This window comes from Panthera tigris, chromosome A1 (genome assembly GCF_018350195.1).
Source record: "Panthera tigris isolate Pti1 chromosome A1, P.tigris_Pti1_mat1.1, whole genome shotgun sequence".
NCBI classification, from domain to species: Eukaryota; Metazoa; Chordata; class Mammalia; order Carnivora; family Felidae; genus Panthera; species Panthera tigris.
Window position 1 is genome coordinate 124,695,519 of NC_056660.1, and position 17,155 is coordinate 124,712,673.

Genomic DNA, 17,155 nt, shown 5'->3' on the forward strand with positions numbered 1-17,155 from the left:
AAAAAATAACTACCAATAGCTTCCCTCTCTTCTACCAATCTTTTTTAAAAATTTTTTTTAATGTTTATTTTTCTGCAAGACAGAGCTTGAGCGGGGGAGGGGCAGAGAGAGAAGGAGACACAGAATCTGAAGCTGGCTCCAGGCTCTGAGCTGTCAGCACAGAGCCCGAAGTGGGGCTTGAACCCACAAACCATGAGATCATGACCTGAGCTGAAGCCAGAAGCTCAACCGACTGAGCCACCCAGGTGCCCCATCTACCAATAATAATAAGGAAGAACATGAGTTTACTTTGGCATGCCACACTCCTGATGAGCCCAAACTGGCGCCTACTGCCAGATAAAAGGATTCTGATTTGTTTAACAAAGGCTAGCATTCACACTCAACTGGCTCTCCCCCATCCAAGGGAAGGCGTTACTCCTACAGGAACAATAGAATTCAGTGACTCACTCCCAGGAGAGAGGTTACTCTTCTTGACAGCTAATCACAACCTGGCAGCATGAAGGTAAAGCAAATCAAACTGACAAAAGCTATCTTCCTAGATTGCCCATTCCTGACTAATTCAGGGAGAAGAATAGAATCTCATTGCTATTGTTTCCCAGCACTTACACACAGTTCCCAGAACTTTATAACACAAGACCAACAATCAAATAAGGTTACCATCTCTATTCACTAATATAATCACCAGTTCTAACTGAGGAAAAAGTTCACTATCAACTGTGTAACATTCACTCCTAAGGGTGTTCCTAAAATACAGGTCTTTATGGTGTAGATTTTTTTTTAAGTTTATTTATTTATTTTGAGAGAGAGAGACAGTGAGCATGGAGAGGCATGAGGGAGAGGGAAAGATAGAGAATTCCAAGCAGGTTCCTCACTGTCAGTGCAGAGCCTGATGTGGGGCTCGAACTTATGAACTGTGAGATCATGACCTGAGTTTATGCCATAGCTTTTGATTAAATTTTTGTCTGCCAGAAATTATTTTGGTAGAAGGTATTCAATAAATATTTGATTTTGTTTCTTGTCTTACCTAAATCTATTAGTTTTTTTGGGGGGGGTGTTAAATTTCAATTTGGAAATAGATTTTGTCAGGGTGCTTGGTGCCTCGGTTGGTTAAGCGTCAGACTCTCGATTTCAGATCAGGTCATGATCTCCCGGGTTTGTGAGATTGAGCCCTGTGTGGGGTGCAAAGGCTGCTTGGGATTCTCTCTCTCTCCTCTCTCTCTCTGCCCCTTCCCCCACTCGTGTGTGCCATCTCTCTATCTCTTAAATAAAAAAATAATTTTTGTAAAAAAGGAAAGAAATAGATTTTATTCTGATTAAAAAGGTAATTTTTTTAATGTTTATTTAGGGTTTTTTTTTTTTTGAGAGAGAGAGAGAGAGAGAGAGAGAGAGAGAATGGGCAGGCAACAGGGAGAGAGAGAGGGAGACACAGGATCTGAAGCAGGCTCCAGGCTCTGAGCTGTCAGCACAGAGCCTGATGCAGGGCTTGAACCCATGAACTGCGAGACCATGACCTGAGTCAAAGTCGGATGCTTAATTGACTGAGGCACCCAGGCACATCAAAAAGGTAATTTTTGAAAACATAATTATAATAGATCTGAGTTTATTTCCTGGCTCTCAGCTCTCCTTCCAGGCAGAGTTCATAATTATATTAATTAATTTGTGCATATAGGAAGAACCTTTTTTTTCAGGGCACTAGTGTATATTCCAATAAATTCCTAGAAACTAGGTTAAATTGGATTCTGTTTTCGCCATGTGTACTTTCTTAAAGGAAATATAATACAAAATAATTCTATTTAATAACAATTTTGGGGTAGGACATGAAAAGAACAAAAATAAAGTGTGTAAGTAAAACTGAGTTTCTCTTAGGACAACTTCCAATATAAAACGACATTCAACTAGTAGATCCTGGCTTAAACCTTTTCGACTTCCAAATGAAATACTTAAAAAGAAAGAAGATGACTACCAAGATCAAAACACAAAACTGATAATTAACTTAGAGGCAGAAGCAAGGGGAAAACTCCACTAAGTCAGATGGAAACTGGAAAAGTTTAATCAATTGCTCTCTTTTCCTATGCCACTGGGGAAAATAGTGGCACTCGTGGGCCAGAAATCAGGTTGTAAAGCCCTTCCGGTTGTCCTGAATGAAGAAATAAAAGACTGTTACAATGAGAAACCTTAGACAGCCAGCCTCCTGCCACATGGTTTGAGGAAGCCAGAATCTTCTCTCCTAGTCCTCCCTTCCTTCTCTTCCTAAAAACATTCAAATTCCATGATAAAAACTAGGCAGGAAGTGGGGTATATACCAGGGGTGTTGTAGTCTCCGGTGTAAACACTGCAGAAACACTGAGACAGAAAGAGCGGTGAAAATAGAGGGTCTAGCAATTATAATATTTCACAAATTCCACCAATTAGAGGGGGATAGAGATAGTGGGGGCAGGAGAAGATACCATTTCAGGCCAGCAGAGTCTCACTAGATGAAAACTTGCAAGAGGCTGGGAATGGGCTAGGAGATGCCCAGCAGATCTGCTACAGATCTGAGAAGGGAACATGCAAGCTAAAACCCATTGCAGTAGTGTGCTGGTAAACAGACTCTGACTACCCCACCACTACCACCAACCCTCCTTCCATTTTGTAAGTTTTTGCCAATTTCCATGGTGTGAACATTCCGAATATAGTGGATCTCAGCTGTCAACGTCACTGAACCACAAGTTAGGAAGAGAAGCACATGACCCCAGATTGCCATAAGCTGGATCCATCACATTCCCTGGCAAGCACTAGATGTGGATGGATTCCTCTTCATTCTAGGATGAGTAAAGAGGACCCTGTCAGAAAAATGCCTTAGGACGCAGAAGGAGAAGAATGTTAACAATAGCTAGCCGGAATTGAGTGCTGGTTGTTCTAAGTACATTCTACTTTACAAGAAACATCTCTTTTAATCTTCATAGCAATTCTATGCAGTAAGAGGTACTATCTTAATTTTAAGACAACAATCTGAAGTTTCGTGAGATAAAGTAATTTTTGCCCTGCTCATGCAGCTATTAAGTGGCAGATTTGGTCTTTGGACTGCTGAACTGCAAAGCCAATGCACTTAAACTCTAAGCTAAGCACAAAGTAAACCTGCAATAAATGTTCTGATTTCTTGACTCATTATGATAAACCATTCATCTCCCTTATAAATTATTGTCATTTTATACTTCTTTCTCCTTTGAATTAATGAGAGATTTATGTCCAGGACCTTTCTATTGATCTTTCCTAATTTACAGTGACAAGTGAGTGGCCTCTTGGGGGAAGATTTTTTTTCTGAGTGAAGTGGGGTGTAGGGGTATAAGTGTGGTGGGAGATACTCAGAGAACAGGGGAACAGGGTGTCAGAATGCAACAGATAGAGAGTAGGGGCTGGGACGCATACTCCAAACGAAAGCAGTCTGTCATCTATCAATATTTCAGCGTTCTCCTAAATTCATGCCAGAGTCGTTTGCTTTGCTGTCATCAGTGTTAACAGCCATATGGATTGATTAGTCATCCAACACTCTAGTTTGATATATACAATGACCTTTATTCCATAACAACTACCTCCTCCCATAGGCACACCTGGGGATCTTTGCACGTCTATGTGCTCCACCTTTGATACACTGAATTCCAGTAAATTGCTCGCTGACTACCACCTTCTAACTCTCCCACATCTTACTCCTTCACTTGACATTTGAACTAGTCAAGCCCTCAGAGACCACCTCCTCTGTTTACCACCAACTTTCCTTCCTTTCTGTCTTCTCTCCTTTTTTAACTCAGCCTACACCCTGGGTTATATCAGTTCAATCACTGTCTCATCAGTGATCTCATCATCTTTGCCCCTTTGCCTCCCATCATCCCTAAGTGTTCATCCATCAGCCCTCTCAGCCTCTGAATGCAAGCTGTTGTGAAAATCATGCAATAAGGTTCTCTCACCTCAGCTTACTCTTCCTCACAGCCCAAAAGTCCTTCAGTAAATGCTTTGTCAGAAGTTTCTCCTATTCCTCACAGAAGCTATTTCAAACTTTTACCATATTCCTAGTCTACAGACCTCTCCTTAACTTCAGAAGACCTTGGCTACACTTCACAATGTGTTCCACGGGAGATGCTCCATATTCTCGGGGCATCAGGGCACTTCTGAGCACACAGTCCATAAGGCTTTTCAACAGGAACTTTAGTACCTCCTTCGTGAAGACTCCACATTCCTGCATTATCTGAAAGCCCTGGGGAATTTCACAGCTAAAAAAGTCTGCCTTCTATACCCAAGTAGAGATGGCTTTGGAGTTTGATAAGAATGTTGATACATATTATTGACACTAAACCCCACTGCCTCCAGCCTCCTGATGATCTTGCAGGGGCTATGTGGAATACTTAAGAGAGGGCAACTGCCCTCACATAGTATAAATCTCTTCCAAGCCTTCCTACTCTTGGTTTCTCAAAGTTACAGACCTAGAGCAGAGAAAACAGAAAAATTTATATATAAGCCCAAATCTCTGATTCAGCCTAGATCAAACTGAATTCCAGATTGTAATAGAGGTGCCATATGTTTCAATAATAGGAATCTTGGGCAGATGAGATGTTGACACAGACATTTTACAGTTTCAAAACTCTGAGCTGGGCATTGGAGCTTGCTGCAGAGATAAAGATCAAATATGGGCTTCATTAACCAATCAGATGTGTTAAGGACACTAAAAATGTGAACATTAGCCAGGTTGGGATAAAGGTCCTTTCTTGACAGATGATGTTTCTTATCATGATGAAATTGATTCCTGGCTAGGGTGTATTTAAGAAGTTCAACAGTTACATCTTGATTTTTAACTACAACGGTTTACTGTTTTATATTACCCTTAATTTTGAGACGATGATGCTTGTTTTACTTGTTTGTTTTGAGAAATTTTATTTCCTTATTGTTTGTTACAGGAAGTTCAGTTTGGATTTCTTCATCAACATTGTAACTGATCTTACCATAATTAATTCAAATGAACATTAAGGAACTGTCAGATCCTCTTGGAGTTAGGAAAAATACATGTATTTTCTTCTTTTCATGGCAGTGGTTAAAAACTAAACTGTGATTATATCAGAGTGTTTTTTTCTCCAGTATTGTGAAAAAACACCAACCTACAGAAAATTAAAGTGAACATTAAAATGAACCACCATGTGCCCAGCATCCAGATTCAACAATCATCAAGAAGTTGTCACAATTGTCAAAATGGCTTAAAAAGCCAATGCAAGCACACAGTGATGGATTGATGGTGGGCCCTTCTCTGTGGGCCTCTCAGAGTACACCTGTGCCAGAGAAGCATGCAGCCCTGAACCACTGCCCAGCTTCCTCACTAGTGGGCTGTGGGCACTGAAGGGGGCTGTACATTGTAAAAAAATAAAAATTAAAAAAAAAAATTTCAAAGCCAATACATACATTTAGCTGTATATTTAACAGTGCAAACTGGTTCCCTGAGCAGCTACCTCTCAGATCCAAGGGCACTACAGCTCAGGCATCTACTACTACACAGTGACAGAGCTATCCTCTCCCCAGGGCACACCTCAGGGTGAATATTTCTACTTTAAATTTTTTTTTAAATTTTTTTAATGTTTATTTATTTTTGAGAGAGAGAGAGAGAGAGAGAGAGAGAGAGAAAGAACAAGTAGGGGAGGGGCAGAGAGAGAGAGAGAGAGAGACAGGGACTGAATCCAAAGCAGGCTCCATGCTCTGAGCTGTGGTGGGGCTCGAATTCATGCACCAAGAGATCATGATCTTAGCTGAAGTTGGTCACCCAACCAATGAGCCACCCAGGTACCCCTAAAAAAACTTTAATGTTTATTTATTTTTGAGAGAGACAGAGACAGAGTGTGAGCAGGGGAGGGGCAGAGAGAGAGGGAGACACAGAATCTGAAGCAGGCTACAGGCTCTAAGCTGTCAGCACAGAGTCCAACGCAGGACTCGAACTTCCCAACAGTGAGATCATGACCTGAGCTGAAGTCAGACATTCAACCAACTGAGCCACCCAGGCATCCTGGATATTTCTACTTCTAATTTTAACTTTTTATTTTTATGCTTCATTAGTTATGTGGGGTTTTAAAAATTATTACATAAATAGTACACACACATTGTAATCCATCAAATGCTACATGGGAGTTTTTATTCTTTTCCTGTTTGAAAGTTCTCATGATCTTCTTACCTCTGAGGTAACTGGTTGATTTGGATCATTTAAAGTTTTTTTTTTTTTCTTTTCCACACAATTATGTGTAAACATATGGTGCTAGGTAGTAAGCCTTTGTCTCTTAGCTCCAGCCTCTTCCCTGCTTTATTGTGATGGTGGGATTGTAACTAGGCTTTCTGGTTTTCTGTTAGGATCCTTGTTTGTTTCCAGTTTGCTAATGGACCCCCATCATCTGGAATGCTTCTTCACTCCTGCCGCTACCACCGTAGGCCCCTGGCAGCGACTGAATAAGGCTTGCAGTTTTTTTCAACAATTGGAGAACCAGATTCATCCCACCCTCTCACTTAGAGATCTGCAAGTTCCCTTTTAGTTGTCTAGTTAGCAGACTGATACCTAGTTTATTGTTATTTTATATTTAGCTTTCTCCCTTTCATAAAACTGATATAATCTCTCTCCTCCTACTAGACAATGACACAGAAATATTCATATGTTGGAATTTTGTTCTTCTCCTTATTTACAAATATTTTTTTAACAATGGGATAATGCCCATTACTTTGCAAGTTGCATTTTTTCACTTAATATTTCATGGACAATATTTCCAGGTCCGTATATATAAGTCTAACTGATTTTCTCAATAACTGCATAATATTTCAGTATATGGGCAGACTGTAATTTATCTGACCATTCTGTCAATGGATGTACAAGTCAAGTCCTAATTTTTGCTATTACAAAAAAAAATGCTTCAATAAACATTCTTGTTCATGTATCCTTCTACAATAATGCATTTGTTTCTGTTAAAAAAAAATTACTGACAGTGGGATTGCTATGTCAAAGAATGAGGTATTTATATTTGTGTGACACCATGTATACTGAACTGAAGTGGTCACACTCCTCAGTTTATGACACCATATCATGAATTCCCCTCTGCAGCCTCCAGAAAGAACATAGCCCCTGCCAACACCTTGATTTATTCCATGAGACTCATTGTAGATTTGGGACCTGTGGAATTATTAGATAATAGATTTGGTTGTTCTGAGCTACTAAGTTTGTGGTAATTTATTATGGCAGCAATAGGAAACTAATCTGTTCTTATTAAGTTTAGGTATTAATGTTATATGTTATTTCATAAAGTAAGTTCAATAGTTTCCTACTCACCTAATCTCACTACTTAATTTTCTTTTTCTGAATCAACTTGATAAGATAGATATTACTAAATTGTTTTCCAAAATGTGAAATTCATGTTTATCCAACAATGGGTGAAACATTTTCTACTAATTCCCATAAGGAATGGACACTACTGATTATTTAATGTTTTGCCAATCACATGAGCAAAAAGTGATATGTTGTTGCTTTAATTTGCATTTCACTATCAATGAATCAGAACACTTGTTGGTTATTGGGGTTTATGATATTCTATAAGTGTTTCCAAATTGTTATGTTTTCATTTATTTATACTATCTTCTTGCTATAAAAAGTTTTTAAATTTGGTATGTTTACCTTTTCTGTTGCTGTTTTTGGGTTTCCAAGCTTGATTAAAGTTCCTCATGCACTTTGATGGCTCATGTAAAGTCCGACATTTTCTTACAAAATTTTATTGTTTACAATTATGTCTTTAATCCAACCAGAATTCATTTTCTGAAATATTATAAAATACAGGATTCATTTGAGTTTCTCCCCAATTGCACCAACACTATTAAATAATTCAGCCTTTCCTCAGTGATTTGAATTATCACCTTTGTTATGTATCAAATTTTAACTTACACTGTACCTATTTCTTTTTTTAATGTTTATTTCTTTATTTTTAAAAACATTTTTTAAATGTTTATTTATTTTTGAGACAGAGAGAGAGACAGAGCACAAGCGGGGAGGGGCAAAGAGAGAGAGAGAGGGAGAGAGAGAGAGACAGACAGAATCCAAAGCAGGCTCCAGGCTCTGAGCTTTCAGCACAGAGCCCAATGCAGGGCTTGAACTCACCAGCCGTGAGATCATGACCTGAGCTGAAGTCGGATGCTTAACCCACTGAGCCACCCAGGCACCCCTATTTCTTTATTTTGAGAGACAGAGAGAGAGGAGCAGAGAGAAAGGGAGAGAGAGAATACCAAGCAGGCTCTGTGCTGTCTGCTCAGAGCCTAACAGCAGGTTCAGTCCCACAAACCATGAAATCATGACCTGAGCCAAAATCAAGAGTTAAACATTTAACCAACTGAGCCATCCAGGTGCCCCTGGATTTAATTTTATATTAGCTTTATCATGTATTCCAATATTAAGTAGGCAAGTTTTTCCACACTGTTGTTCCTTTTCTCTTTTAATGCTTTTCTTGTCTATTACCTTATGTTTATTCTTCCATACAAATTTTAGGATCCAAATAAAAGAAAAAAATTGTATGGAATTAAATTTACAAAATAATTTTAGGAAATGTGGCATTTGATGACACATTATCTACTGAGAAAATCTTTTCATTTGTTCCATTATGTCATATTTTTAAAAATTGCCTTGTTGGATTTGATTCACTAGCATGTTATTTAAAATTTTTGAACCTGTATAAATGAAATTACTCTATTGTTCTGCTTTTTTGTCTTTGTATGACTATGCTGGATTTATAAAACTATTGTGAAGAGTTTCATATTTTTATATATTCTGGAATAGTTTGGTAAACATAGGAATTATCTGTAATTTGAATGTTAGAGGGAATTTAGCTGTAACTTGACCAGACTTGTTGCTTTTTTCATTATTTGAAACCAATTTTATTATAGGGGCGCCTGGGTGGTTAAGCGTCCAACATTGGTTCAGCTCAGGTCATGATCTCACAGTATATGAGTTTAAGCCCTGTGTCAGCAGGCTCTGTGCTGACAGCTTAGAGCCTGGAGCCTGCTTCAGATTCTGTGTCTCCCTCTCTCTGCCCCTTCCCTGCTCATGCTGCGTCTCTCAAAAACATTTAAAAAAAAAACTTTAAAAAACTTAAAAAAAAAGAAAATGATTTTATTATAAAAAATTTCAAGTAGAGAAAATAGTATAATGAAGCTATGTACCTACCACCTAGCTTTGACAATTATCACAAGACTCTTCCATTCTTGTTTCATCTATCTTTCCACTTTTATTTTGCTGGAATATTTTAAAGCAAATCTCAGATTTCATATAATTTCATCTGTAAGTAGTTCACCATGTATCTCTAACAGATAAGGTGTTTTCAACACAGCCACCTCATCACACCTAAAAAAAATTCCTGATTGTTTAAAAAATATCCTTTTCCTATTGGTTTGAATCAGAATCCAAACAACATCTAGTGCATTGCATTTTTGTTGTTCTGCCTCTTGATTCTCTCTAATTTATGAAAGTTCTTTCTTATCTCCTCCTACCCTGCCCTCCCCATGCCATTTATTTGTTGGAAAATCAGGTTGCTTGTCCTACAGCATATTCTAGCTCTGGATTTGGTTGATCATTTCCTTGTAAGGTTACTTCATTAATTTCTCTCTTCTTTGTTTATTTGTTTGTTTATTTTTGGGAGACTGAAAATTAGATAAAGTCTTGAATGTATTTAAGTTAAATAACTTTTTTTGTTAAGGATTCTTCATAGATCATATGGTATACTTCATATTGCACCACGTCATGATCGCCCTTAAGGTCTGATTGTCCCACTTATAGTGATATTGAGATTGATGATTGAATTCAGGTTAGTATCAGCCTAGTCCATTCATTATACAGTTCACCATCAGCCTTTCACCTAATAGTTTTAGCAGCCATTAATAAATATTCCTAATTCAGTGAAGAAATGGGCAAAAGACATGAATAGACACTTTTCCAAAGAAGACATCCAGATGGCTAACAGACACATGAAAAGATGCTCAACATCACTGATCATCAGGGAAATACAAATCAAAACCATGACGAGATACCACCTCACACCTGTCAGAATGGCTAACAGTAACAACTCAGGCAACAACAGATGTTGGTGAGCATCCGGAGAAAAAGGCTCTCTTTTGCACTGATGGTAGGAATGCAAACTGGTGCACCCACTCTGGAAAGCAGTATGGAAGTTCCTCAAAACATTAAAAATAGAACCACCCTACAACCCAGCAATTGCACTACTAGGTATTTATCCAAAGGATACAAGAGTGATGATTCGAAGGAGCACATGAACCCCAATGTTTATAGTAGCACCACTGACAATAGCTGAAGTATGGAAAAAGCCCAAAAGTCCATTGACTGACAAATGGATAAAGAAGTGCTGAATATTACTCAGCAATCAAAAGGAAAGAAATCTTGCCACTTGCAACAATGTGGATGGAACTAGGGTATATCATGCTTAGTGAAATAAGTCTGTCACAGAAAGATAAATATCATATGATTTCACTCATGTGGAATTTAAGAAACAAAACAGAAGAAGATAGGGGGGAGGGAAACAAAAATAAGATAAAAGCAGAGAGGGAGACAAAGCATAAGAGACTCTTAAAGAGAACAAACCGAGGGTTGCTAGCATGATGTTGGGTTGGGAGATGGGCTAAATGGGTGATGGGCATTAAGGAGGGCACTTGTTAGGATGAGCACTGGGTGTTATATATAAGTGATGAATCACTAAATTCTATCCCTGAAATCATTATTACATTATATGTTAACTCACTTGTATTTAAATGTTAAAAAAAAAAATCTTTAGAGCCACTGTTTTCATTAGGATTTGCAAAAATGGTGGTTTTTTTTTCTACTATTGTTTCTGTCTTTGTTAGCTGAAATTCCTCAACAAAAAAGAATCTTTCCTTATCAACTATTTAGTTACACTGAAATGAAGCTCATATAGGAAAGGCAGGCTGGTCCTGCCTTCCCTAATATTTTCAATCATATTGGTATTTCAGGTTTTAAAAAACTTTCAGTCATTTATATATTGCTAGAAAAATTTCTAAATTTTCACTTTATTACCATGGAATGTGCAAACCATTCTGGTATAATTCTTTTGACTTTTCTCATAGCACCTTTTTCAAACCTAAAATGGCATGTGTATATACATACATGTATGTGTGTGCATCCGTGTCTGTGTATTTATTACCTATGGGGTTTGTACATTATTTATCTTTGCAAACAACCAGCATTAGATTTTATTTATCCTTCTGATTTTCCCTTCTATGAGTCACTTCTTAAGTGATTCCAAGTACACCTGTTTCACATTTAGAGTAAGGCTAGGATGAGAGGTAGTTTCTTAAGTAATGTATAATTCCAAATTACCTTACTGTTCTATTTTTCCAGTTAACACAAATTTAATCTCTGGTGTTTCATTTTACTACACAGAGGCAAGTTAGAACTCTTCAGGAAAAAATTCCTCCATTTTTTACTTCTCTAGTCAACCTACAAATTTATTTGCATTCTTGCTTCCTTTTTTTTACCATGTCCCCTCTCACCACAGTGAAAGAAGGTAATTATTCAACTAAGTACTGCATCTATCTCTCCCCCATTCCTAGAAACCTTAACTGATCAATGAATGTTTCTCAAGTGTCTTTAAATTCTATCAAATTATTTTCTTCCCTACTCTGTAAACAGGCTCAAGTGTCTCCCATCTAGGTTAAACAGACAAATATTCCCTTTTAGTTATCTCCATGTCTTTTCTTTCCATTACAGTCAGCCCACTGAAACATAATCTATGGTTTCTACCCACACTCTATCCTCTGCCCTCATTACTTCTCCAAATCTCGTGCCAAAGTCAGAAGTGGCTTCTTCCTTGCTAAAAACCAGTGGACTCACCACAGCATCTGATGCTCTTGACCTCCTTGAAGTACTTTCCTTTCTTGACTCAGATCGTCCTCCCTCCACCTTCTCCTGATTCTTTTACTCCTTTGACTATTCATTCTTATTCTTCTCTGCAGTTTGCTTTTTCTTTCTGAAACAGAGAAGACCGTCAATGTCAAACTTCTCACTGTTTTCATTCTCTTTTCCCTCTTACCCTGGAAGAAAATAGCATCAATTAATGTTCACAGGGCAATAGCTTCTGGAGCTGAACTCTGGTCCAAAAGACTTGATTCCCATAAAATCTTCTGTGTCCACACTGGACTTGCCTAAATATTGTATTGGCACAACAAAGGCAAAGTGTCAAAATCTAAACTCATACTTTTTCTTCAGAACTTGTTTTTCATCCACTACTTCCCTTTTGATGCATAGTACTGCTACCTATCCAATTATTTAAGCCAGAAATTTGGCTTAAAATGATAGCATGAGACAGTGTGACTGCAAAACAGAAAAGCCATTGAATAAAAGATGATTTATCATATGTTTAAGGATAATCTCATAAAAGGCAATTACATATATATATATTTTAAGTTTATTTATCTTGAGAAAGAGAGGGCACATGAGAGGGGTAGGGACAGAGATAGAGGGAGAGAGAGAGAATCTCAATCAGGCTCTGTGCTGTCAGCGTGGAGTCTGACTTGGGGCCCAATCCCACAAACCACAAGATCATGACCTGAGCTGAAATCAAGGCTTGGATGCTCAACCTACTAAGCCACCCAGGCATCTATCTTTTTTTTAATTTAACTTTATCTTTTATTTTTTAAAATTTACATCCAAATTAGTATATAGTGAAGCAATGATTTCAGTAGATTCCTTACTGCCCCTTACCCATTTAAAAAAAAATTTTTTTTAACATTTATTTTTGAGACAGAGAGAAACAGAGCATGAACAGGGGAGGGTCAGAGAGAGGGAGACACAGAATCTGAAACAGGCTCCAGGCTCTGAGCTGTCAGCACAGAGCCCGACGCGGGGCTAGAACTCACAGTCCTCACGGACCGTGAGATCATGACCTGAGCTGAAGTCGGACGCTTAACCGACTGAGCCACCCAGGTGCCCCTGCCCCTTATCCATTTAGCCCATCCCCCCTTCCACAACCCCTCCAGCAACCCTCAGTTTGTTCTCCATATTTAGGAGTCTCTTTTGTTTTGTCCCCCTCCCTGTTTTTATATTATTTTTGTTTCCCTTCCTTTCATCTGTTTTGTCTCTTAAAGTCCTCATATGAGTGAAGTCATATGATTTTTGTCTTTCTCTGACTAATTTCACTTAGCATACTACCCTCCAATTCCATCCACATAGTTGCAAATGGCAAGATTTCATTTTTTTTGATTGCCGAGTAATAATCCAGTGTATATATATATACCACATTTTCTTTATCCATTCATCCATCGATGGACATTTGGGCTCTTTCCATACTTTGGCTATTGTTGATAGTGCTGCTATGAACATGGGGGTGCACATGTCCCTTCAAAACAGCACACCTGTATCCTGTGGATAAATGCCTAGTAGTGCAATTGCTGGGTCATAAGGTAGTTCTATTTTTAGTTTTTGAGAAACCTCCATACTGTTTTCCAGAGTGGCTGCACCAGCTTGCATTGCCACCAACAACACAAAAGAGATCCTTTCTCCGCATCCTTGCCAACAACTGTTGTTGCCTGAATTGTTACTGTTAGCCATTCTGACAGGTGTAAGGTGGTATCTCATTGTGGTTTTGATTTGTATTTCCCTGATGATGAGTGATGTTGAGCATTTTTTCATGTGTCGGTTGGCCATCTGGATGTCTTCTTTGGAGAAGTGTCTATTCATGTCTTTTGCCCATTTCTTCACTGGATTATTTGTTTTTTGGGTGTTGAGTTTGATAAGTTCTTTATAGATTTTGGATACTAACCCTTTATCTGATATGTCATTTGCAAATATCTTTTCCCATTCTGTCAGTTGCCTTTTAGTTTTGCTGATTGTTTTCTTCGCTGTGCCAAAGCTTTTTATGTTGATAAGGTCCCAGTAGTTCATTTTTGCTTTTGTTTCCCTTGCCTCCAGAGACATGTTGAGTAAGAAGTTGCTGTGGCCAAGGTCAAAGAGGTTTTTGCCTGCTTTCTCCTCGAGGATTGTGATGGCTTCCTGTCTTACATTGAGGTCTTTCATCCACTTTGAGTTTATTTTTGTGTATGGTGTAAGAAAGTGGTCCAGGATGGGGTGCCTGGGTGGCTCAGTCGGTTAAGCGTCCGACTTCGGCTCAGGTCATGATCTTGCAGTCTGTGAGTTCAAGCCCCGCGTCGGGCTCTGTGCTGACGGCTCAGAGCCTGGAGCCTGTTTCAGATTCTGTGTCTCCCTCTATCTCTGACCCTCCCCCATTAATGCTCTGTCTCTCTCTGTCTCAAAAATAAATAAACGTTAAAAAAAAAAATTAAAAAGAAAAAAAAAGAAAGTGGTCCAGGTTGATTTTTCTGCATGTAAGTGTCCAGTTCTCCCAGCACCACTTGCTGAAGAGACTGTCTTTATTCCATTGGATATTCTTTCCTGCTTTGTCAAAGATTAGTTGCCCATACGTTTGTGGGTCCATTTCTGGGTTCTCTATTCTATTCCATTGATCTGAGTATTTGTTCTTGTGCCATATCTATTTTTTTAGGTCAGTTCTACATGGGGCTTGGACTTACGACCTTGAGACAAGAGTCACATGCTATAATGACTGAGCCACGTGCCCCATAAAAGGCAATTATAAGAAATTTAAACAGGGGCACCTGGCTGGCTCAGTTGGTAGAGCAAGCAGCTCTTGATAGGGGGTCATGAATTCAAGCCCCATGTTGAGTGTACAGATTAATTACAAAGAAAAGAAAAAACAACCAGACCCCAAAGGAAACTCAGTCTCCCAAGCTCATCTGAATAGCTTTTCTTGACTTTTATCTATTTCCTCCTTCCATGACTAGATTTTTCTGCTAATCTATGGGTTACTAATGCCCCTGCAACTCTAACCCAGTGTGACCTTCCAGGCTAAGCCCACAGCAACATTTCTCTGAATGCCCTGAATATCATGGTTCATAGCCAGAGAGAATCAGACTGCCTCAACTTAGCTGAGTCAAGGGGTGCAAACATGTCTGTTCATGTCCTCTACCTTAGCTAGATCTGTAGATGGAAACAGACTCTCTTTGAAGGAGCTGTGGGAAAGCTAGACTATATGTCGAGTGTCAGTTCTTGAATTTTCACTCTTCACAAATATTCACATCTAAGAAAGAGTCATCACTAGGGTGTCTGGCTGGTTCAGTAGTAGAGCATGCAACTCCTGATTTTAAGGTCTTGAGTTCAAGCTGTATGTTGGGTGTAGAGCTTACTTAAAACCAATTAATTAATGAATTAATTAATTTAAAAAGAGTGAAAAAATAAAAAAAGAGTGATCAAGTTCTATCAGTTCTACCTGTCTAATATTTCACAAATCTAACCACTTCTCTTCATTTCCTTCTCTCATTTAAGTCACCCTTTTCTAGATCTTTCCAATGTGTCCCTACATTCACTCTCTTTCTTCTCATCAGTCCTCTATGCTGCAGCCAGAGTGACCTTTTTAAAGTACCAATTTGAGGGGTGCCTGGGTGGCTCAGTCAGTCAGGCATCTGACTTTGGCTCAGATCATAATCTCACAGTTTGTGGGTTCAATCCCTGTGTTGGGCTCTATGCTGATAGCTCGGAGCCTGGAGCCTGCTTTGGATTCTGTGTCTTCCTCTCTCTCTGTGCCTTCCCTGCTCATGCTCTGTTTCTATTTCTCAAAAATGAATAAACGTTAAAAAAATTAAAAAAATAAAGTACCAATTTTATAATGTCACTTTTTTACTTAAATCTTTTCATAGGATATGTCAAGACTGACATCTGACTTGTAGATATCTATATATCAGTTCAAACTTAATATGACCATCTTAGTTTCCCAGGGCTTCTGTACAAAATTACCACTAATTTGAAGGGCCTCTGGGAAGATGGTGGGGGCAGGCATGGCTGCCCTGGGCTCTTGGGTACCTCATCAGAGGTGGGGCAGAGAGGCTGTCTTCTTAGGCTTCCACCATGGCCTCAGCGCGTTACTTGCAAGGAAGTCGGAGTGGACGCCACGGTGGGTCCCAGCTTGCAGACCAAAGTCATCAGTCTCTTTTCTTAGTCGACCAGACCTTCCAAACTTGGCTTATAAGAAGCTAAAAGGCAAAAGTCTGGGAATTATCTTCATCCCTGGCTATATTTCTAACATGAATGGTACAAAAGCTTTGGCGATTGGAGAGTTTTGCAAATCTCTAGGTCATGCCTATATAAGGTTTGGTTCATCAGGAGTTGGAAATTCGGATGGTAACTTACAAGAATGCACAGTGGAAAAATGGAGAAAAGATGTTCTTTCTGTAACTGATGACTTAGCTGAAGGACCACAGATACTTGTTGGATCTAGCCTTGGTCAATGGCTAATGCTTCATGCTGCAATCGCAAGGCCACAAAAGGTCATTGCTTTTGTTGGTATAGCTACAGCTGTAGATGACCTAGTGACACAGTTTAATCAGCTCCCTGTTGAGGTGAAAAAGGAAATAGAGATGAAAGGTGTGTGGACCATGCCATCAAAATACAGTGAAAAAGGAGTTTTTGACATTCAGTACGGTTTCATTAAAGAAGCTGAACACCACTGCTTGTTACATAGCCCTATTCCTGTGAACTGCCCTATACGATTGCTCCACGGCATGAAAGATGACATCATACCTTGGCATACATCCATACAGGTTGCCGACCGAGTAGTCAGCAAAGATGTAGATGTCATCCTCCGAAAACACAGTGATCACAGAATGAAGGAATAATCGGACATTCAACTTCTTGTTTACACTATTACACTAAGCTTTCAACTGTAGTTAACTAGAATCACATTTTTAGTTGGTGTATCAACTAATGGATCCAGAAAATTGGAAGAAGGACAACAAATGAAAGACCCTGATACTTGGGTTTTTTCCTCTTATCTCTCTATTTTGTAAATATAACATGAGTATTTATTTAACGATGTATAATATAAGTGATACAAATTGTGACGAAAGTATAAGCTGCCATCTGGAAAATTTTCTTCCTTCAATCCTTGATTTCTTTTAATTGAAGTAGAGTTGACACAGTGTTATAATAGTTTCAGGGATACAACATAGTGGTTGGACAGCTCTATATGTTATGCTATGCTCACCACAGATGTAGCTGCCACCTGTCACCATGCAGCACTATTAGAGT

At 38.8% G+C, this 17,155-nt stretch overlaps 1 protein-coding gene and 1 non-coding gene across 2 annotated transcripts; both read left to right on the forward strand.

The window, feature by feature from the left end:
* Positions 1-5,241: 5,241 nt before the first annotated feature.
* On the forward strand, positions 5,242-5,378 carry LOC122232361. The gene has a single exon (XR_006209729.1). It is a non-coding gene; the product is annotated as a small nucleolar RNA SNORA42/SNORA80 family (small nucleolar RNA).
* A 10,513-nt stretch (positions 5,379-15,891) lies between these two features.
* On the forward strand, positions 15,892-16,804 carry LOC102966921 (palmitoyl-protein thioesterase ABHD10, mitochondrial-like). Its single transcript, XM_042987134.1, has one exon. The coding sequence runs from the start codon at positions 15,892-15,894 to the stop codon at positions 16,741-16,743; it is 852 nt and encodes a 283-aa protein (XP_042843068.1). The 3' UTR covers positions 16,744-16,804.
* Positions 16,805-17,155: the final 351 nt, after the last annotated feature.